The sequence below is a fragment of the Trichoderma gamsii genome (genome assembly GCF_001481775.2).
Source record: "Trichoderma gamsii strain T6085 chromosome Unknown Scaffold_3.2, whole genome shotgun sequence".
Classification (NCBI taxonomy): domain Eukaryota; kingdom Fungi; phylum Ascomycota; class Sordariomycetes; order Hypocreales; family Hypocreaceae; genus Trichoderma; species Trichoderma gamsii.
The window spans coordinates 1,202,813-1,225,392 of NW_020171340.1; the positions used below are offsets into that span (position 1 = coordinate 1,202,813).

Sequence of the window (22,580 nt, forward strand, 5' to 3'; positions counted from 1 at the left end):
AAGAAAAAAAGAACAAACTTCGAGTTAACCTATGCCTCTCTTCTGGCCTTTACGCCGCTGCCGTTCAGAAAGTAATACACCGGTAGAAACAGGAGAGATCCAATTACAGAGAGGCCGGTACTATACAGCTGCCACAAAAACACCAACAAAGGCCCAAAATATGGCAGCACAAATGCGACAAAATCGTTTGTCTGATACAGGTCCTCTTGGCTGGTGATGTAGTATCTCAGTCTCTCTTGTCCTGGGCCGGAGAGTGCAGATGACGATCGGCCGTCTGTGCCGTTTTTAGCGGGTAGCTGTCCAGGCTCTGATGACGATCTCTGCGCGAGGTGCAAGACGGAGACGAGCTTGACGGAGGATTTATGGAAGGGAATAAACCATATTGAAAAGGTCTGGCGAATAGAGACGAATAAGCTGCTGTTGCGCTGATCATATACTACGGCTCCAGGTTAGCAAAAGGGCGCTCGCTTTAGTACACCGCCACTCATTCTGAGCGGCTATAGATGAAGACAACGTACCAGCAGAATCTACTGTGAGATCAATGCGCGGACTCAATGTGCGATACCAGCGGTATATACCGAGGATGAGCCAGCGCGAGTCGAGATCTCTTGCCAATGGGATAGAGCCTTGTGAGAAGGAGGGCACGCGACAAAAAGGGTGGATAAAGGACGCATTGGGGAGAAAGTAGGTGTTGAGCGCGTCTTCTTGCTGCTGCGGCGTTCCTTTGGTGAGAGTGTCAATGACTGAGGCGATTTCTTGAGCTAGAATTGATTCATTGTTAGTGATCACGATGAAGCTGTCAGAGAATAGAGATAGGCTCATCTAATTACCTGGATTCTCCATGGTGATGTGATGTAGAGAGTGTACGCGATAAAGAATGAAGTTGACAGAATGGAGTTGCAAAAAAACGAAATGTGCAAAGCTTGACCGTTATGAGTGTCATTTCTGGCGTTTGTTTCAGGGATTCGTCCCTGCTTAGCTGGCAATCACATGCCAAACCAGGGGGAGCATCTCGCGATGAAAACTGTTGCCAGATTCGGCATCGATGAGTTCATCATGTGGAGCCGAGCCGGCTTGAAACGGGTGACGTCAGAATCACGATGGTAGGATTGCAAGAGGATATTTGGAAGCAAAGAAAGTTTATAAAAGTTTGGTATCCCGTCTCTCAGTCTCGCTCTTTTCATGATTATTCTCTCAAAAACTGCAATTGTATGAGTCACAGCCATGCCTCGAGACCAGGGCGTTGCGAATCCGCTCTTCCACCCACTACTGTTCCTCTACCAGTTGATACAATGGGTCATCAACACCGTCATTGCCCCTAATGCTCCCCCTAAAAACACTGAATTGAAGCGCCCGAGAATTGCCATTATTGGAGCTGGACTCACTGGCGTGTCGGCGGCGGCTCACTGTGTTGGCCATGGCTTTGACGTGACGATTTTCGAGGCGGGCCCGAGGGAGCGTCTTGGTGGCATCTGGAGCGTAAGCTGACTTTCACGTGAAAACAACGAGAATGAAATGAGTTGCTGACAAACATCACAGAGAGTAAACGAAACATCTGGTCTCCAAATTCACTCCATCATGTACCGCTTCCACCCCTCTGTCAAATGGGAACGCGGGTATCCTACCCGCAAGGAAATTGTAGAGCAAGTCGAGCAAGTCTGGAAACGCTACGGCCTGGACGAAAAGACCAAGTTTGGCGTCAAGGTCAAAGGCCTCAAGCAGGACGAACAGACGCGATGGATTATCAACAATGATCCTTCTCTTGGTCGATTTGACGGCTTGATTGCGGCAATTGGAACTTGCGGTGATCCCAAAATGCCGCACATTCCTGGTATGGAGAAATTCAAGGGTGAAATCTACCACTCTAGCGAACTTACTGGGTACGTCCATTCATCAACTGTCTTCAATTTCAGCGAGCTAACAGTTACGGCCACAGAAAGGATGCCAAGGATAAGCATGTCGCCATCATTGGAGGAGGAGCATCCGCCGTGGAAGCACTCGAATTTGCATTCAAAGCCGGCGCAGCCAAGGTCTCAATCCTTTCTCGATCTGACAAATGGATCATTCCGCGAAACATGTTTGTAGACACGCTGCTCAGTCTCAACGTCTTTGGCCAAGAAACTTTCCTCTCCTTCATCCCCGAGTTTTTCCTTCGCAAGTTCTTTTACCGAGATCTGGAGGATCTGGCGCCAACTCATGACAAGGGCATCTTCATGGGCACGCCAATGGTCAACTCTGATGTTATGGATAAGCTGCGCCAGGGCAAAGCAGAATGGGTCCGCGGAGACATTGAAGGATTCAAGAAGAGCGGCGTCCAGGTCAATCGTCGTTCCCGCGGTGTTCCAAAAGACGGCCCTGGCCACGAGGAGCTCATCAAGGCAGACATGGTCATCATGGCAACTGGCTTTAAGCGACCCTCGCTGGCAATCCTTCCTGATGACTGTTTCCAAGATCCATATGGACCGCCAAACTGGTACCTGCAGACCTTCCCTCCAGCACACCCATCCATCTCCGCCATCAACTCCACCTTTGTGGAGGCAATTGGTACTGTCGGTAACTGGCACATTGGCATCTACACTCGCATCCTCCTCATGTTCCTGCTTGACCCCCTGACACGACCGAGCCGATGGTGGATGGAGCGCTGGATCGACATGACACGCACGCTGAAGAAATTCAGCCCAACGGGCGCTTTTGACTTCTTCACATATCTCGAGCTGATCTGGTGGTTCGTCTTTTGCGTGACATTCAACCCGTTCCGATGGAAGTGGGCGATTTTCGTGTTTTTCGGCATCGGCATTGGGATTCCGAATGCAATTGTCGAGCATGAAAAGAAGTTTATGAATGGGGAGTCTTACAAGAATAGAGATGAGGGGACAAGCTTTTAGAGAAAAGCATTCATTTCTAGGATATGTCATGGAATATAGGTAGTCTGCAAGGTAGCTTTGCGGTACATAGAGGAATATGTAGATTCATGCATCTATCTACAATGAATACAGGTATTGACAAAGATCAAACACTCAGTTCATCACCAACCAAGCATTTTATTCTTCTATCGTAGATTGATTGCTGTGCTTTGGAATTGTGTTTTGGAATCAGCCAAAGAGTTTTTCAAGGATGTTTTCGAATCCATTTCTAGACATTGCATGTTAGCCAAGATTACTACACAAGTATTAGAAGAGCATACCTTGGCGGAGTCGGGATATAATTCCTCTGATACTCCTCAATCTCATCCAAGTCCTTGAAAAGGTCAACTTCTTCTGGCTTGCGGATCTCCGTTTTGCGAATGAATTTGTAACCGAAATACAGAACCGGGTATACAAAGATCATTGCATAGCTATTGTTTCAAATAGGTCAGTTCATCCATTAAGAAGGCATATTTGTCATGACGAAAATACTCACGAGAACAAGAAATCTGCAATTTTCCACATGCCAGGCAATGGCAAGAAAACCGTATACCCGCCCACAAAGGCCATGACAAATGTCCACACCAGTGCATAATAAGCGGCATACGGCATAAACCACGCCTTGTACGGTAGCGTGTCACGGCTGATACCTTGTGCTTTGAGCGCTCTGTGGAAGCACAAATATGACACGCACACGGCGCAGAAGTTGATGAGCTGAGATGCCGTAACTAGAGAAACGAACCAGTTCAAAACAACAGCCGTGTTGGACGAGAGCTGGAGGAATGAAAGCAGTGCAAAAAGCAAAGTACAGCCAACACAATAGACGGGAATGCCGGCCTTGGTGCATGTAGTCAGAAACCTCGGGGCTTTACCCTCCAGAGCCAGTCCGTACAAGGAACGAGACGCGCAGTAGACGTAAGAATTGCCAGCGGAGAAAGCAGCAGTCAAGACAGCGGCGTTGACAATGTGTGGCAGAACTTTGATTCCCAGGCGGTTCATGGCAACGACATATGGGGAAGCAGCAGCACCAGGCTTGGAGTTTGCAAAGGCCGCAATAAGCTCACTGTCGTTGTACGGAACGAGAATTCCCACGCAGAGAGATCCCAAGATGAAGAAAGCAGTCAATCGGTAAAACACAGCGTTGTAAGCTCGGGGCATCACCACGCGAGGATTCTCAGCTTCGCCCGCAGCCATGGAGACGTAATCCGGTCCGGCAATGGTAAAAGCTGCCAAAATTAGACACTGTAAGAAACCCAACCAGCGTCCCAAGGCGCCCTCATAGTACAGCTCTGCAAAGGCTCCCGGCTCGTTCCAATATCGGAATCCAAAGCGGTCCTTCTGAGGATTTCCCCCCAGCATCGCTATGAAGGTGAAAAAGATGAGTCCCACAATGAGAAGAACCTTGCCAATCGCAGCCCAGAATTCCGTCTCGCCATACCATTTCACCGCTATCACGTTGATGAGAGCGTAGAGAACGATGACAATGGTAATGACCGCCGCCGTAGGAATCGCATCGGTCCAGAAACGAAGAATAAAATTACAAGCCGTCACTTCAAAGGGCACCAGCGCCGCCTCAAAGATGAAGAAGTTCCATCCCGTCGCAAAACCAAAAGCCTCGTCGACGTAGCGACCGGCGAAGCGGATAAAGGGCGAGGAGACGGGCAGGTAGGTGACCATTTCGGCCATGCAGAGCGTTACGGCGAGGACGATAGTGCACCAGAAGCTGAAGGCGATGAAGAGGCTGCCAGGACCGCCGTTGAGGAGACCTTGGCCGATTTGAACCTACACGATGAGGAAATACAGAGTATCGTATAAGCCACCGATACGATTCTAGAGCAAGTGAGTGAATGAAGGGAGAATGTACATGCGTACTAAACTATACGTACATAGAGGACGGTGCCAATGGTGCCTCCAATACCAATCAGCTGGATATGCCTAGCCTTGAGATTTCGGTGAGTCGTGTTTCGGTTCTTGTCACCGTTGGAGGACAGAGAAACCCGGATGTCGTCGAGAGATCCGGCACGGTTGGTGACGGCGCCTCCGCCCTTGATTTCACCATTGCCAGCTTTTTCCTTCCCCTGGCTGGAGTACGCCGGCAGGATACCGGAAGAAGTCATCTTTGTATGTTTGTCGGCTATAGACAATTTCACAGCTTTGGCGATGAATTGCCCACAGAAATCAACGTTGGCGGCGGGATTTATCGTCTATTCTTACGCCAATTGCGAGACGGTAATGGCTTCCAGACCTTGGGTACGGCCTTGGAAAGGAGGAGCGCAAACAATCTATGCGCACCAGGAGAAAGAGCAGAAAGTAACTTTCCGACTCCTTCAGCGTATAGACTTGAGAAGAAGAGAGAAGAACTCGACTACGAATTCCATGCGTCGCGACTTTCCCTCTGGTTGTGTTTCAACTAAAATAAAATCGGGTTTTCGAGATAAGAGCCGCAGCAGTTGTTGGTCGAACACTAAGACAAGGGCGAGACAAGAATTAACTGATGTCGTACAATTGCCACCGAAAGATGAGAGAGGAGGACAATCTACGGAAACATGAAGCCGCCCGCATGTATTTATTCATTTTTACTTGGGCCGAGGGAGGGGAGCCGAGCCGACTATCTTAGTTTGCGGGTCTGTCTCGTCTCTCGTTTTCTCTGCTATTATAGAGTGGGCCAGATCGAGCTCATCGTCTGAGCTTCTGAAAGCGGTCTGGTCGTTGAAACCAAAGCAAGGAAGTACGGGCAGATGGAGACCTTGTAAAGGTCGTTTGTTATCTTTTTGCCCGTACTTTTGGAATTTGGGGGGCTTCGTGTGGCTTTGATGCTCGCAGCATATTTGACTTTTCCCCCACACGATGCCAAATCCGGGGATAGAAGCTAATATTATATATTGTCTATGACATCTCATTTCGAGAGCCAATTGAAATCATCCTCAAATATCAAACTGCTGTTGAAAATCATCTAACTCGTCTCTTCGAACACACGAGCACAATCCCGAGGCCAAGCAAAATTTGATTGAAATTTTCAAAACAGCAAAACCGTTAGGTCCAGGCCTGCAGGGCTAATGCACCTCTAGCTCTAGCCTCTCGCTGATCTCGAGCACCAAAGTTGGGGGAAGCGGGCGTGGGGTTGAAAGACTTTTGACAGGCCATGGCCGTCCATCCATTCAATGTGACGAAAAAGAGGTTGCATAAGAGATACATCATGCGGCCGGTGATGTGAGATCGATCTAGTCTAGAATATACAAATCAACTAGCTGAAGCCACCACGCTGCCATGCTCTATACCTAGGTAAGGTAGTAAACCAGTGGCGCTACTCTAATTCTCTACTTTATCCCGGCACTCGTAAAAGCCCCCAGACAGTTACTTGTACTAAAAATTGCTACATGCGCACTAACTGACCGCCCAGCCTCTTCTGCCCTTGGCCAAACATCTGAAGAGGGCCAAACAGACAGCCTCGGTTGAAAGGATCCGGAAATGACATCACCTCGGCCCCGTATGCCGCAGTGGGATCTAGCCCAGCCTGTCTACTAATACTAGTAGGTATACAAGTATGGACAGGCCACGATTCGCTCCGCCGCCACAAGTAAGCAGAAAAGAAAGGGCCAGCACGTATAACATATGCCTTCGCTAGCGGAACGTAAAATGGCACAGAATCTCTGATCAAGAATAAGAAAAAGTATTATTCTCTGAGTGCCCATACAAAGTAGGTTAGAAAAAGAAAGGCTTCAAATTTAAAGTATGCTAGTAACGTACATTACATAAATTTTGATAATGTAGAGTCCACTCATATCCTCTCCTTCAAATGAAACATAAGAAATATACATAGAAAAACATACTCAAATATTTTCGTTTGGTACCACTTATAACAAAGGAAAAATGCCACCTTAATGGTTGTTCATGCCATGGAAATTACATATATATAAGAAAAAACACATCCAAAATCATCGCGTTGGCGATGCACTCTCTCAACATTTTTGGCCAGACAAAAAAGGAAACAATAGTGGGTATCGTTCAAGCACTGCGCCGCCCATTTCTGCGTCATCTTACAACTCGTCTTTGCCATGCTTCGCTGCGTCGGTTGCCTTGCTCGCAATGCTTCCCACCTTGTCGCCCACTGATCCGGCAGCCGCGCTGGCTTCGCTCGCCAGGCTCGCCACGTTCTCCGTCGCCGTAGCATACGCGGCTTGAAGTCTCGATAGTACACTCTCCGAAAAGGAAGGCTCTCGGCCAACAATCAGCTCCGAAACGAGCTCGCTCACAGCCTCATATTCATTTACAGCACCAGCCGATGCGGTTTGAGTAGCTTTGGCAACGGCGGATGTAGCACTTGCTACAACTGCCTGGGCGTCTGATACCAGGCTGTCGTACCATCCAATCGCCGCTGGCGTTGGTTGACCGTACACGTCGATACTCAGCTGGCTAACGATAGTTCCCCACGTCTCTCCAATGGCTAGTCCAGCGTTGTAGATCTGCTCAGCCGCAGCATCGTGTATAGAGTTTATGGTTTCGTCCACAGCATCAATCGCAGAAGCAACACTCTCGGTGGCCTTGGAGTAGGCTGATTCAGCAGCGTCGCCCGCAGCAGAGGCCATTGAAAGTGCAGAGTCAGTCAACGCCATGGGCGTCGGAGTTGGCGTGGCCGTTACCGAAGACCATGCAGACGAAGCGGCAGATATGAAGTTGTTATAGCGGTCATGTGCAACGCCAATCCCAGCGTAATAGTTGTATTTGGCCTGTTCATAGTATTTCTCGAGTGCACCGGTTGGAGTGGGCGTTGCCGTCGCCAATCCCATGGCGATAAGAGCACTTTGGTACTGAAGCTCGGCCCAGAGCTTTCCCTCGTTCAGGCGTTCCGCAGCAACCGCCTCTACTTTGCTCCAGTCTACCAACGTTGGGGCAGCCTGGGTGGTCGTTGGCGTGCCATACACTCCGGCAGACGCGGCATCGACGACCTCTTGCAGCCGGGAACTAGCCGCGGCGATTGCTTGGTCATAAGCACCGGAAACCGAGGAAAGAAGCTGGTTTTGAACGGCTGGGGTTGGCGTGCCGTGGATTTGCGCGGAAACGATTGATACTGCACTCGAATACTGGCCAGATGCTAAAGAGACTGCGCTGGAATAGGCTGCCTCAGCGGCTTTAGTCGCGCTAGATAGGAAATCGTCGTCATCGGTTTCATCGTCCTCGTCCAGAATCGGCTGTCCTCGTCCAGAAACTACCTGAGCGGCCGCGCCGAAGAAAGTCGCCTTTACGGAAGCGGTGTCATCAACCAAGGGTGCTTGTTCATGTGGCCAAAAAGTTTCGTCCTCTTCCAGGATTTCAGGCTCAGTTTCCAGCACCTCTTCGGTAGTAGTTTCGGTAGCAGGTTCGGCGACAGGTTCAGTTTCAGCCTCATCATCGTTGGGGGTCGAACGAGGGTCCTCCGGAACAATTGGGCTCGATTCTTCATCTTCAACTTGGTTGACAAGAACCTGGGGCGTTTCGATTTCTACTTCAGGCTCCTTGATACTTTCAGTAACAAATTGTGGGAGTTCCTCGGTCTGGCTTGTAAATAGCTCCTGGTCTTCAGCGGGAACGTCAGTGGGCTCCACAATATGTTCAAAGACATTCGAGGTCGCTTCCTCGGTAGCATCAGAAGCTTCGCTTGGATCTACAGGCGATTGCTCGTCCAAAGACACATTGTTGACGGCGGGTTCGAAGTCTAGAGGCGTGGCCTCCTCGGTTACCTTCTCCTGAATGGTATCCACGACATCCTGGACGGTATCAAAAACTGGCAAAGAAGAATTGCCATCAGCGGCTTCATCAGCGGCTTCATCAGCGGCAACATCAGCGGCAACATCAACATCTGGCTTCTCAGACTCTTCTGACTCTTCGGCTACTGGAGGGTTCTGTACTGCTTCAGCAGCTTGTTCCATTGCCTCAGAATCAAAATCGTCTGTAGCATCATTTGCGATGAGCTTCCACTGAGCCACTTGCTTGAGGCGAGCCAGCTCCTTGGCAGCCGCAGAGGCAATGGTCATTCCATCCTCCTCAACAAATGCCGCGGCATCCTGTGCGTCGAGCAGGGTAGGATGGGTGATAATGAGCTGTTTCAGGTCTTCAGTCCAATCTGCGAGCACCTGTTTGAGCTCATGGTACTTTGCCCAGTCCTTGTAGCTAACTCCATCGGTCCAAGCCCACTTCATGCCAAGTTGCTGCAGTGCAAGATTTCTAGTCTCGTCGAGAATCTGGAAATGGACATCAGCGGCTCTGAGGACCCTGGCTTGCAGATCAACATCGTATTCTTCTCGCCACGTCCGAATCTCTTGAGCAGCCTGCTTGATAGCGATGCCGGCAGATCTGATAGCGCCAATGACTCGCTCTTCAGCGTCTTCCAGCGATCCACCAGCACTCTCCGCGACAATGCTGGAAATCTTTGCTTTCAGCCCATCAGTCTCCGAATCAACTGTAGTTTGGAGCTGCTCAACAAGTGGTTTTCCATCAGAGGGAATCACTTCGGTAATCATACGGTTCGCAAGCTCGTCGATGCGGTCTTCCATATCGACAGCGCCCTCGTCAGCTTGGGTAGCGAATTTATTCTGCCAAAGCTCAAGGTCTTCCGTCACCATCTCACGAGCCTTTCGCCTTGTCTCTGATTCATTTTCTCCAGGAGGAGGGGGCTGAACAGGCATCCAGTATGTTGATTCTGTCGACTGCTGCTGCCCGGCGCTAGAGGTCGAGCTAAGCGTGGCACGTTCGGAGACCGTTGTGCTCTGCAATTGTGTCGCTTGGGGAGCCGGTTTGCTGAAAGAGGATCGTGGAGGCTCGGTAGTCGTCCGTCGTCGTCTATTTGCTGTTAGTCAAGGGGAGGCGATAAGAGAAGACTCAAGACAGCACTTACGTAGAAGAGTTAACTTCGGGGAGCACCTTGGTCCTAGCCCGGTTCTTGTATCGTTCCAAGCGCTCGCCAATGCGAACAAGCTGAGGCTCCACGTTCTCGACATAAACCATTCGAACCTGTGGCCACACTGCCTTGTTGAGAAAGGCATTCGTTCTCGCCCAAGTCCAGTGGGCAGCAGGCAGTGCCGTCTCCGTAGTGAAGCTGGAAGCAGCATTGTAGCCTTGCTGTGCATAGGGCTGTAGAAGCTCGTATGTCGGCAGTACATATTCATGGTACACCTGGAGAGAACCATCGCGTCCGACTTCGTAGTAGGGGCCGAGGACTTCGCCTGCGCGCTCCAGGTGCGGAGCAATGGACTCCTCGTACTGCTGCTGGGACAAGGCGCGCAGCTGCTCTACCTGAGGTCGACCGTGCTTCTCCCATTGGGCCCAGACTTTCTCCTGGCCTTTTTCAACCCAGGGCGCACCATATTGTACGGCATAAACACGCACCGGCGTCAGGATGTGGGAATCGACGGAGTTGTAGTAAGGTCTCGCAAAGTCCACGTATGGCTCAACATATTGCTCGTAGCAGGGCAGCGTATACGGGGCGATGGCTTCTTTGGCTTGGAAATACGGCTTGCAAATGTAAGGAGAATCTTCGTTGCACTCCTCCAGCGTAGAAGGGCAGCGGAACAGAAGCGTGAGGATGACGGCCCAGGTCGCAAGTCTAAGCATGTAAACATCAGCACACGATATCTCCCCGCGCATCGGTACGCAATTGGAGAAGGAAAAGATGCGCGCATCTCTCCGCCGGACAAAGCCAGCAATTGGCCCGCGAAAAGACAATAAACACGATGCAATCACTCACCTAGCAATCGAGCCAAACAACCAGCCCAGCAATCCGCGTGGGCGTGGTGCAGGACGTTTGTGGCCCACCGTCTGGCCATTCATCTTGCCATTCACATGCGAGGAGCCGTTGCCCGGCTTCAGGCCGCTGGACTCGGCCATGAGAGAAAAATATGCTCGGTCAGCGTCGTACTAGGAGTGGCGGTCAGTTCGAGGTGGATGCTGGAAAGAAGAAGGGCATAAAGGGTGAAGGAAATGGTGAATAGAGCGAATCATGAACGAAGATGAGCACAAAAGAAGAAAAGAGGGTAGAAGAAAAAATAGAGGCCAGCTCAAGACGTAATAGAGGCTAGAAGGCGCTGAAAGCCAGTGGAGGGCACCTACCATATTTCTAGTGGATTGGTGCTGCAGCCTAGCAGGTAGCATTTCCTTGGATGGGGGAGCCCCGTAAAGTAGCGGCAAGGTATTGTCGCCCCAAATATCCCTGTACAAGTACCGCATCGTGACCGCGGGGCAGCATCGACCTCTGCTGACCCACTAGAGCTGGCGCTGAAGCTGCCCACTGAAGGGGATTTTTTGCACTTGACAGGATTGGATTCAATATTAGACGGGGAACACGATCACGGCGTTTCAGCGCAAGCCTGGACTCGAAACAGCTTCTGAGCCTTGCTTAGCCTAGGGATTGATTGCGAGATTAGCCCCGTGTCAGGAGCTTGGGAAACACGGCTCTACGGTGCCGAGATGCTGCCAGCGCTGCTTTATATAACCCGACGCGCACGGCATCCATTACACCAGAGACGAGAGCAAACACGCAAACAAGGAGCGATCGTCTCTCTCTGTTTGTGCTTTTGAACGTGCGCCTACGTGCTATCGGGCATTGGTTACCTCACTAACACACGTCATGGCGCTTCTTGGTTGTTGACGGCGCTGGCCAGAAGCTTGTTTTTGGCTGCCGTCGACATCAGCGATGCAGCAGCCGCACATGGGCTGGAGACATGAAACAGCACGATTATTGGACCCCCGAGTGGCCACTAGACTGTAGATCCGCCATCTTAGACGAAGGTGGGTGTAGTTGGCTGCAGTCAACAGGATACGGGTGGTCATGCTCATATAGATTAAGCATGATGAATCGATGAGCAGAAGATGGCCTTGGACAACGCCGTTCAGGTACTAACGCACCTCTACAGCAAGTCTTCAGCCAAGGCACCGATTCTAACTGGCGATACCAGATGTGACTACTGCAAGTATCCTGCGTGGACAAGTGGGCATTAACGCAGTAGAGATTCGTGGCCTCTAGTGAGATGCGAGCTGAGAGCAAAATCGCCACATTGGAGCTGATATCGTCATGACATCAACGCCGCGGCGAGGGCCGTGCAACCTATGCATAAAACTCTGCTTTTTATAGCAACCGGATAATCAGCGTCATTACCAAGTTTGATTTATTCTTCTTCAATCTCAGGTCTTCGCAGCTGCATAGGAATGGAATGATGCATGGTAAGGGGGGAATATGAAGCTGAATATAGGGTTGGGCACACTAAAGGAAAGCATCTTCTCTAAGAGGCGTCAACTAATATACACAATCCAGAACTCAGCCTTTAGGTTACGCGGCATGAAGGCCATTAAAGAAATGATAAGATGTAATTCAACACAAGTCAAAATCACATCACCAAAAGAATAGCAAGTATAATGAATACGACAGCTCATCCAAACTACCCGGGATGAATCGCTGTCATCAACTATATATGACTTATTCAACTTACTTAGGTAGCCATATAGTAGGCAAACCCAGAGGACTCAGTACAAACGATTGACTTGAGCATGACAAATCCATACACCTGCATTGGATGCCGATACTTTGATGTTTTTTACCTTAGCAGAAGAGAAAGAAGATATAGCACAAAGCATTCTGCCATATCTCTGAACCTTGTTTGCCAACTTAGAGTCACAGTGCACATTCTTCCTGCTTCACGCGGCGCTACTTTGTAGATACCAGCGCAGCATGCAGCTTCAGTCCCATCGCCAAGTCCTCCGCTAGTACCCGCGACTTACCCGCTCACGCACAGACGGACGCCCGCCATGGCGTTTCTCCGTGTTCCGCTGAGTCCTGGAATTTCTGCAACTCTCTGTCTCATCCATCCTCTTCGACACATTCATTCTCCTGCATTTAGAACTCCCCGCTTCTCCCCTCAGTTTCACCCAAAGCATTGATAGCTTACGACACCCCGGCATTTCCCAGTCCAAACGACGCCCGACCTGCTCTGCCACCAAGGCGAGATCCGCTTGATAACCATCGATAGAGGGGCGGAGACTTTGCGCGGAACCCGCCACAAAGGCTGTCTGTCTGTCTTTCTTCTACCCGTCTCGCTCAACAACGTTTCCTGAACAACTCAAGCCCATGATTTCTCCGGGCTCCCTCCTTCGATAACTTCCCCATCGTGGGCGTCTCTGTTTTCTCTCCCTCGCAGCCTCCAGAGAGCACAGCACCTCTGCTGCGTCAATCATGGAGGACGCCGCCTCGGACGCCGGGCCCACGGCCCAACAACAGCGATACGACGACCGTCCTAACGCCGCCGCAATCGAGATATGCCGGATATGTCGTGGCGAAGGCACAGAGGAAGAGCCGCTCTTCCACCCGTGCAAATGCAGCGGCAGCATCAAGCACGTCCACCAGGACTGCCTGATGGAGTGGCTCTCGCACTCGCAGAAGAAGTACTGCGAGCTGTGCAAAACGCCCTTCCGGTTCACCAAGCTGTACGCCCCCGACATGCCGCAGTCGCTGCCCGTACACGTCTTTGCCAAGCACATGGCCAGTCATCTGCTCAGCAACCTGCTGGTGTGGCTGCGGGCAGCCGTCGCCATCAGCGTTTGGGTGTTTTGGCTTCCCTACTTTATGAGGGCTGTCTGGTCTTTCATGTTCTGGATCAGTGACGAAGGCTTGGGTGGCTCCATCATATCGCGGATCAACGAGACCAACAATACCATGTCGGCAATTCCCCCCTCCCTCTTGGCCATTGGAACATGTCCTGCCAGCCCCCTGTTAGCGACCACCACCACCTCTGCGGCCGAGGTCGAAGCCGTGGTAGGTCAGCTGGAGGGCAAAGATGTCTCCGATTACTTTGTGCGATTTCTACTCAACTCATTCACCTCTCCATTGCTGGCCTCTGACGGCGAGCTGGGATACGCAGCAAATGCATCTGCAGCATTGAACAACGCCAGTCAAGTCGCCACTGCAACGACCCTCCTCAGCAACGTTGGGTTTCTTGGTAACCTTACTCGAAATGCAAGCCTAAATCGAGCCATCGTATCCGTATTGGAAGGGCAAATTATCACGATTCTGGTAATAATCTCTTTCATTCTCATCATCTTGGTCAGAGACTATGTTGTCCAGCAACAGCCAGAAATCAACATGCGGGCTGCCTTTGCTGCCCCTGAAAATGACTTTCAGGTTCCTGAACCAGGCGAGATTATTCAGCAAGAGAACTTGCCACCAGCAAATCCGCATCCAACAGACTCGGACGATGAAACTTTGGAAGACAGCGATCAAGTTGGTGATCAGGACTGGCAACGGGTGCCGCCAGGACGACTCGCGCCAGCTGGCGAGGAAGCATTGACTCCAGACTCTTCGAACCACTCGACGCCCGATCACGATTCTTTTCCGACTTCCAGCACGAACACCTCCTTACAGAACGATCAACTACACTCTCATGCACACGAAGATGCCAATGAAGACGATGTTGCAGAGGAACCCAGCGGTCTCGCTGATTATCAGCGGATTTATGGCCGCGCTAACGGCGACCTCCAAGACGTAGTGCGAATCGTCGAAGAAGAAGGTCTGCAAGAAAAACTTAAATACTGGGTTGAGTCTACTCGGCGATCTGCTTCTACTACCGAAAATACGACTTATGAGCATGCCACGGACGAGGCAGACCAAGAGCATCCCGAACATGAGATTGACTCGGATCACGACACCCTTCAGTCCTCCTCTAACTGGAAAGGAAAAGCGCCATGGTCTCCTACGCAGGCAGATGCCGACACCTCAGGGCCTTCAGATGCACCTGAGGATGATCTCTTTGGCGTTGCCTCAAGACCACGCTCAAAGTCAGAGGGCCTTCAAGGACAGTTCTCGGTTAACCCCCTGGCGAATAATTCATGGTCTTTTGATGCACTTCCCGTAGATGACAAGCCCGATGAACTCTTCCAGTCCCTCCCTGCTATTCAAGAACAATTTGCGCAAGACTTCAATGGTGACGAGCCCTCGGGAGGGTCCTCAAGACAGTCCAGAGACTCCGGTGACGAGGACGACAGCCATTTGAATCGAGACGCCTATAGGCGCCTCCCAGATATAGAAATTTACCAACGCCACCCTCCAAGAGAACTCCAGCAACCCCTCCCGGATCTGAATGAGAGAGAGCAGCGCTTGGATGATGGAATCGACCCACAGCCGCCTCATGCCAACGGCGCTGCCGAGGAAATAGCCGTCAATGGCGGTGATGTTCCAGCGGCTGGCTTCGCTGACAAAGTTGCCGACTTCATGTGGGGCAACATGGACGACTTGGATCCTCCAGCCGGTCCCCGCGCTCTTATAGTTGCCGCTCATCGAGCAGCTTTGGACGACATGGCTGCCGAGGAAGCGGTCGAGCGAGCTGCTGGGCAAGAGGCTGCCGCTGGCAACAACAACCGGGAGGATCTTTGGGTCGACGTTCCTGCGGAGCCCAACGGCGACGATGGCGAAGGCATCGCTGCGGACGACAACGCCGCACCCTTGGACCCTGAAGCAATTGAGGACATGGAAGACTTTGAAGGAGTCATGGAGTTGATTGGCATGCGCGGACCTATTGCAGGTCTATTCCAGAATGCCATCTTCTGCGCCGTCCTCGTGTCTGTCACCATCTTTGCTTGCATCTTTATCCCTTACAACATTGGCCGCGTCTCTGTCTGGCTCCTTGCAAGTCCCATGCGGGTCGTGCGCCTGCTGTTCGAGCTCTCGAAATTGCTGCAGGACGCTACGTTCCTTGTTGGTGGCTTGGGTTCCTGGTGCGCGCTGAACTTTGTCGACATCTTCGCGGCCGTCATGGGTGGCTCCGTCAAGGCCCATATCGTTTCAGCCAGGAAAATGTCCTGGGCGTTATGGACTGGTGCTGGCAGCAGAATCTGCACATTCCTTTTCAAAGACTTCTTCCCTATGTCAGCAACGGAAATCCACAACTTCTCCGCAGTCAGCCACGATGCGCTCAACATTGTCAAGGGCAATGTTGTGTCCGTATTCTCCAACATCAGCGGGAGTCTAACTACAGTGAACTCGGTTGGCTTTGACAAGATGATGGCTACTACAGTGACTCTGCTCAGCTCTACCTTTGAGACGGCCGTCAAAGTCTCGTCTCTCCTTACAAAACCCAGTTCATGGGTCATTGACCTGAGCCTGGCAGAAGAATGGCCTTCGCTGGATCCGCAGTTGACATATTGGTCTAGTCTTGACAGGTTCTGGGCCATCCTGGCTGGCTATACCACCATGTTCTTGATCGGTGCTCTGTATCTGAAGAAGGGCAGCCCATTCTCGAGAAACGCAATAGTGCATGCGTGGGAAACCGGAGTTATTGAATCCCTCCAGCAGGCCAGCGGAATCATGAAGGTGATCCTCATCATCAGTATCGAGATGCTCGTTTTCCCTCTTTACTGCGGTCTACTTCTCGATGCGGCCTTGCTGCCACTCTTTGAGAACACTACGTTTACGAGCAGAATCATCTTCACTTGCAGATATCCAATGACGTCGATTTTTGTACACTGGTTCGTGGGTACTGGCTACATGTTTCACTTTGCTCTTTTCGTTTCCATGTGTCGAAAGATAATGCGGCCAGGCGTATTGTGTGAGTTTCATTGCCTCCTTCCATTATCTCTTTCTACAAAAAAAAAGAAAGAAAGAAAGAAAAAAAGATTGGCTAACAATTTTCATATCGCAGACTTCATTAGAGATCCCGATGACCCCGAGTTCCACCCAGTGCGTGACGTACTTGAGCGAAATCTCACAACGCAACTTCGAAAAATCCTCTTCTCTGCTTTCGTATATGGAGCCCTGGTCATCGTGTGTCTCGGTGGCATCGTGTGGGGCCTGGCATTCGCCATGCCGAGCGCACTTCCAATCCACTACTCCTCTAACGAGCCGGTACTAGAATTTCCAGTTGACCTGCTCTTCTACAACTTCCTCATGCCACTTGCGGTCAAGTTCTTCAAGCCCAGCGATGCGCTGCATACCATGTACACGTGGTGGTTCCGCAGATGTGCCCGGGCTCTAAGGCTCACATACTTTCTCTTTGGCGAGAGGAGGGTCGACGAAGAGGGCGTTTTGCATCTCCCAGCCGAAACACCAGCAGGCAGGATACCCCATATGGGATACCTGCTCGAGCTTTCGCACGCTGAGAATGCACCAGCTGAGAATGCGAAGATTGTTCCAAAGACCTGGCGCGATACCTTTGAGGGCGGAGACTCGAAACCCACTACACGCATGAGTTCCAGCGAACGGAAAGCTCATCGGCATAAGAAGGCTCATCTCGTCGACTCCCACCAGCTTGACAAAGACGGCAAATTTATTCGAGCCCCCGCGTCTGATCGCATCAAGATCCCCAAGGGTCAACAAGTGTTTTTAACCGTGAGCGAGCGCAACCACCGAAAAGATGGCCGTGCCGACGACGACATATATTCTTCAGATCAGTATCTGCAGGTCTATATACCTCCAAATTTCCGCACAAGGATTTTCACATTCATTCTTTTAATCTGGCTGTTCGCCTCGGTCACTGGCGTTGGGTTCACCATCATACCCTTGGTGCTTGGCAGAAAAATATTCAAGGAGCTGATACCAGACTACATCAGAACGAACGACATCTACGCCTTCAGCATCGGAGTCTTTTTGCTCGGCTCTGCTGCGTACGCCATTGCCCGCCAGCATGCCATACGGGAAAAGATTAGAAAGTGGATTCGTGAGGCAGAGCGCGATATACTCGAGGGCGAGGTTGCTGGACGCATGACGCGCATCGCTATCCACACGGCCAAGCTCTTTTACGCATATACTGTTCTGCTCGTGGTGTTCCCCCTGCTTACCTCTGCGCTGATGGAGCTGTACGTGGCCATCCCGCTGCATACATATATGTATCCCCCAACGGCAGTTTCCTTGAAGGACGAGGGAGCCAACCGCCACACAGTTCGGGTTATCCAGTCATGGGTTTTGGGACTGCTCTACCTGAAGCTGGGCAGCCGGATGATTACATCGCTATTCCCAGATAGCCGGGCCTCAGCGGCAGTCCGCAACATTATCCGCCGTAGATGGTGGCTACGGCCCAATGTGCGCCTCCTCACTCGAGGATTTGTCATCCCAGGCCTCCTGATATCCGGTGTGGCCATCTGCGGACCGCCAATGGTGGCAGGATTTATCATCCGGCACACTGGTCTTGCTGGAGGTTCTGCTCCAGAAGACGCGGCCGCTGCTGTGACGGCGACGGTGATTTACAGACAGTCGTATCCTATCGCGGCGTGTGCCGCCATACTCGCCAAGCATGCCGTGGGATTTGTTAAAGTCACAAACAGGTGGACGGCGAGCGTTCGGGATGAGGCGTATCTGATTGGAGAGCGACTGCATAACTTTGGATCCAGAACATCGAGCAGTCAAAAGACGAAGGTTAGGGCTCGACGGGTAAATGCTTAGGACGAGTTGGGCTTCAGATGACATGAGTCTTGTGTTTATGACAAGGGACCTATTTAAAGGGGTGGCAACTTTAGTATAATTGATTGGGCACCCAAGCAGGTGGACGTGAGGCTATTCGACGATAACGCAACGTTGGGCAGCGGCCTGCCTGCGATGACGACTAACCTAAAGGACGAAGCGACGGTTTAATGACTTTATTCAATTTTAGTATAAAATAGAGCGAGAATGGAATAAATTGTTTCAACGCGCAGTGTATCTTGGGTGATAGTAGCATTGTGATATCCCAGACAGCTCAGGCATAAACCATCCATTGTAAGTCTTACCCTGGACTAAGACAGGAATGCCACGGTTTTTCATCTTCTATCCGTATTTCTTTCACAGACGAATATTAGTGACAGGCAAGTCAAACTTATCACAAAAACCACTAAGAAATACTAGAACAGTCTAGCAGTAAAATCTTGCCCCGTCGCGTGGCCGCCAACAGTTTGCATGTCACGGGCTGCTGTCAGCTGAAGCCATCAACGACAATAACTGGGCCTCATTGATTTCCCTACGCACGTCGCTATGGAGCCTCCCCCAGCGCCCAGAGACGATCTGACGCACGGCGAATGCACCCGAGCATCATGGCCTACATGCCAATAATTGCCTGCAGTTCTGTGCATGCGCCGCTCCAATCAGACGCGGCGGGAGTCGAGCGTCTGCGTCTCGTGGCCCGGCCGCTGCATGCATATTATGCGTGGATGCGCTGGCAGCAGGCGCAAAAGCCCACTATTTGTGGCTGCTGTTCGTGCTGGATTCAGGGCTCTTGCTGGCTGCCGCTGCGCTCCAGACTGCACCCCGAATTAACGGAGCAGCGCGCTGACCTGCAGCGGTTCTTAGTGGACGACGGCGGCGCGCCACGTGACCCACAGGGGGATCATCCCGCCATCATCCCGCTGTAGTCACAGCGAACAGCGCCCGAGCCAGCAGTGGCCACAGCCGCCAGCCCGTGTTGCCCATGGCTGCGCGGCCCGCCTAGGCCGCAAACAGCATAGCGCTCGCCATTTCTGATGCAGCCCCAAGGAGAGTGTCGCATCAACATTGTCACGGGCCAGAACATGCAACCTGCAAACCGCCAGATCCAGGCTTTTGCGGGCTTCTGCTTCTACGCTGCGACGGCTCACGGTAAGGACCTCTTCTTTGTCTGAGGCCGTGCAGAACCGCGAATTTGAAACCAAACTCACGGCCACGGCCTGGACGACGACCGCTGCTCTGCGCTGCTTGGGAACTCTCGCCTCGCCTCGAAATCGCCGCCAGAACAGCGACGCCGCACCCTCGCGGAATTTGACTCGCTCATCGCGGCTCCTGGTTCTGGCATTCCTTTCGGTCTGCTCGCGCATAACGCAAAACAGGGGCAGCGCATCGAAACGGTTTGCAGCAAAATCGAGCCTTGGGGAATCCCCTCCAATATATCGGTGAGCGCATGGTTTTAGCGTCCATGGGGCGGCAGCGTGCTGAAACAGCCATTTACTGACCCCCGGTGAAGGCAGTCAGCGAAACACGGGCTTCGCCAACGGTCGCATCGCCGCGATCCACGATCCGATCCTCGATCTCGCTCGATCCTGCGATTAAATCAATCTCATCGTTCGACGACATTTCTACGCTCTTTTTGCGTTCCGCTCTTAGTCTTTCCCTCTCTCTCTTGCTGTTTTGCTGCTAGCTCGGGCTCAGTTTGGCTCGCCGGCTTTCCGACGATTACGCTCTTTGACGATCCACGATACACCACCACTTTGTCAAGTTTCTCCTTTGTCTCAACATTTATCAATCAAACGACTGCGAGCGCTCCGACGACATATTTTCGCGACTCCGAGCCTCATAACGATTCATTCTTTTACCGATTTTTCATTTGTTTCTTTATCCATCAGTTAGGTCGCACAGCATTCCATGACCACACCGCCCTTCTCAGCGAGAGAGAAAAACGACCCCAGAGAAGACACAACAACAAATAACTCATAGCTTTGATCCGCCATGGCTGAGCCGCCTTCCTCGCCTCCCAGCGAGGCTACCGGTGCCGAAGATGCCTTGTCCTGGTACAAGGCGCAATACGAACTGCTCGAGTCAGAGCTCGCCGAGTTCCGCGAGTCCAGCAGAGAACTGGAGCAGGAGCTGGAGAAGGATATTGAACGAGCAGAGAAGCAGGAGAGAGTCTTGAAAGACAAGGCTGATAGCCTTAGATTCGAGGTGGAAGAGTGGAAGGTAAGCTGAGATGCGATTCTTTTTCTTTTTTCATTTGATCCGAAGCTATCATTCGATTTTGGAGAGGGGGCTTTTTAGCTCTACCCAGCCCCCTCTCTCCAATTGCGATAGCTTCATTTATATGTCTCAGGTACAGCGGCTAACCCCCAACTTCTATTTCTTGTTTCCGCACAGAGAAAATACAAAGACTCCAAATCAGAGACTGCCGCTGCGCAAGCCTCCTTAGAAAAAGAAATTACATCACTACGAGACGCGAACCGCACCTTGGTGCTTAGGTTGAGAGACTCTGAAGTTGCCAACGATGATTTCGAACGCCAGGCGCGAAACACCACCTCCTCGCTCGAAGACATGGAGTCCAAGTTCAACCAGGCCGTTGAGCGAGGGGTCCTGATGGAGGAGGAGATCAAGATGGGCGAGCAGGAGCGAGAGGCCCTCCGCATTGAGTCACAGCGGCTGCGAGAGGAGCTTTCCGAGCTCAAGATTGAAGCCGAGCTGATGCAAGACAAGGTCAAGAAGTACGAGCGTCATTCGACCATGTCGTCCGACATATCGCTCCTCGGCTCCCCCACATTCGACAAGGCCGCGACGGATATCTCCGTCGACTCGGCTGCGAGCTCGCCTCTTATTTCAACCCCAATGGAGATTACCAAAGGCCTGGGCGCGCCGACTCCCGAGCTGCTGGATCCACCGTCACCCCCAATGTCAGACGTCTCTTCGCACCCGAGGGCGCCATCACGGATCCGGACGCCGGCCCCTTCAACAATGCGCCGGACCCGAATGCCGTCGGTGGATGCCGGCTCGAGGGCCCGTGGAAGCACGCCGGCTCTTCCAACGGGTGGGCGAACTGCTACGGGCGGCCGGCCGTCGATTAGCATCAGCAACGGCGGCGGCGGTGCATCTCTCCGCTCATCGACCAACACCAGGTCAAACGTGTCGTCCCGTAACAGCAACTACAAGGTCCCCGCGTCCAACTCACTCTCACATATCCGCCTGCTCACGGCCCAGATGCAGCGCCTCGAGGCCAGAGTACACTCTGTACGATCCAAGCTCCCCGCTCCCAACGGTGGTAATACTCCGCCTCGCCCTCCCTCTCGGCCTGCATTGAGTGCTGCAACTTCCAATGCGTCAACCCCTACGGTTCGCTCACGCAGGCGCGCTACCACACAGTCGTCGATATCGATATCTTCTTCGTTGGCCGGGGACGATTTGACGCCCACTAGCAGCTATGCTTCACCGTCCAAGATGAATCACACGCCTAGGATAAGCACATCTGGCGTGAATCGACTCTCTTTCAACTCCCAGCTCAGCGACAAGGGTTCAGAAGTGAGCCGGCCGGTCTCACGATCCAGCCATACATCCAGCCTAGCATCATATACTCGGCCGGTGTCTCGCAACGGCGTGGCGGCCCCACAGCGACCAGTGTCACGAAGCTCCATCTCAGGTGTGCGGACACCGGTTGGCCGGCCGGCGTCCTCTTTCAGTTCCTCTGGTCGCGGTCACTCTGGCAGTGTTAGTGGCAGCAGGAGTGGAATCGACTTCTTAGGAGAAGACTATGAGCCCGTGTACCGCACGCCTAGTAGGCGAGGTACCTTTTCCACCAGATACGACCTAGGGACAAGCATCAGTGGCATCCCGCCGCCGCTACCGGTGAGCGGCATTCCCACACCTGGCAGCGGGATTCCCGCAGCAGGCAGTACGATACCCGGTCCAAGCTTGAGGCGGCAGAGCGGAAGTAGGCGAATTAGTGTGAGCAACGGCAGCATCAGCGGCGGAGGCGTCTCGATTCGATCGGGCCGCACCAGCACGACTGGATTCAGGAAACTGGGCGACTTGGGCGAGACTTATTGAGTACAATGAGCTATTCCCTGGATCGAGATTGCACAGCCGAATTGCTCTCCGAGATATCACTTCCACCTGATATCTGTTTTCACTTATTCTTTTCCCATTTGCCAATTTTTATCCATTTTTCTCGTTCTCGCTTTGCGTTCAATTGCTTGTCTGTAATTTTGGGAACCGGTTGCATTTTGATCGCTGTGGCAGTATAGGTCGGT

General features: G+C 52.1%; 7 protein-coding genes across 7 annotated transcripts; 3 read left to right on the top strand and 4 right to left on the bottom strand.

The window, feature by feature from the left end:
• Positions 1-29: 29 nt before the first annotated feature.
• On the bottom strand, positions 30-843 carry TGAM01_v201381 (hypothetical protein; the record flags this gene model as incomplete). Its single annotated transcript, XM_018804741.1, has 3 exons — positions 30-436; positions 519-761; positions 831-843. 3 exons carry the CDS (start codon positions 841-843, stop codon positions 30-32), a joined length of 663 nt encoding a protein of 220 aa, XP_018662009.1.
• Positions 844-1,224: 381 nt separating this feature from the next.
• On the top strand, positions 1,225-2,885 carry TGAM01_v201382 (hypothetical protein; the record flags this gene model as incomplete). Its single annotated transcript, XM_018804742.1, has 3 exons — positions 1,225-1,479; positions 1,540-1,880; positions 1,937-2,885. 3 exons carry the CDS (start codon positions 1,225-1,227, stop codon positions 2,883-2,885), a joined length of 1,545 nt encoding a protein of 514 aa, XP_018662010.1.
• A 207-nt stretch (positions 2,886-3,092) lies between these two features.
• TGAM01_v201383 (amino acid permease) lies at positions 3,093-5,020 on the bottom strand (the record flags this gene model as incomplete). The annotated part of the gene is made up of 4 exons (XM_018804743.1): positions 3,093-3,132; positions 3,185-3,334; positions 3,400-4,685; positions 4,790-5,020. 4 exons carry the CDS (start codon positions 5,018-5,020, stop codon positions 3,093-3,095), a joined length of 1,707 nt encoding a protein of 568 aa, XP_018662011.1.
• A 1,920-nt stretch (positions 5,021-6,940) lies between these two features.
• On the bottom strand, positions 6,941-10,763 carry TGAM01_v201384 (hypothetical protein; the record flags this gene model as incomplete). Its single annotated transcript, XM_018804744.1, has 3 exons — positions 6,941-9,719; positions 9,775-10,482; positions 10,624-10,763. 3 exons carry the CDS (start codon positions 10,761-10,763, stop codon positions 6,941-6,943), a joined length of 3,627 nt encoding a protein of 1,208 aa, XP_018662012.1.
• Positions 10,764-13,101: 2,338 nt separating this feature from the next.
• Positions 13,102-18,294, top strand: TGAM01_v201385 (hypothetical protein; the record flags this gene model as incomplete). The annotated part of the gene is made up of 2 exons (XM_018804745.2): positions 13,102-16,465; positions 16,559-18,294. The coding sequence occupies 2 exons, from the start codon at positions 13,102-13,104 to the stop codon at positions 18,292-18,294; spliced, it is 5,100 nt and encodes a 1,699-aa protein (XP_018662013.1).
• A 927-nt stretch (positions 18,295-19,221) lies between these two features.
• TGAM01_v201386 (hypothetical protein) lies at positions 19,222-19,929 on the bottom strand (the record flags this gene model as incomplete). The annotated part of the gene is made up of 3 exons (XM_018804746.1): positions 19,222-19,308; positions 19,407-19,722; positions 19,805-19,929. 3 exons carry the CDS (start codon positions 19,927-19,929, stop codon positions 19,222-19,224), a joined length of 528 nt encoding a protein of 175 aa, XP_018662014.1.
• Positions 19,930-20,301: 372 nt separating this feature from the next.
• On the top strand, positions 20,302-22,377 carry TGAM01_v201387 (nuclear distribution protein nudE like 1; the record flags this gene model as incomplete). Its single annotated transcript, XM_018804747.1, has 2 exons — positions 20,302-20,529; positions 20,704-22,377. 2 exons carry the CDS (start codon positions 20,302-20,304, stop codon positions 22,375-22,377), a joined length of 1,902 nt encoding a protein of 633 aa, XP_018662015.1.
• Between the last annotated feature and the right edge of the window lie 203 nt (positions 22,378-22,580).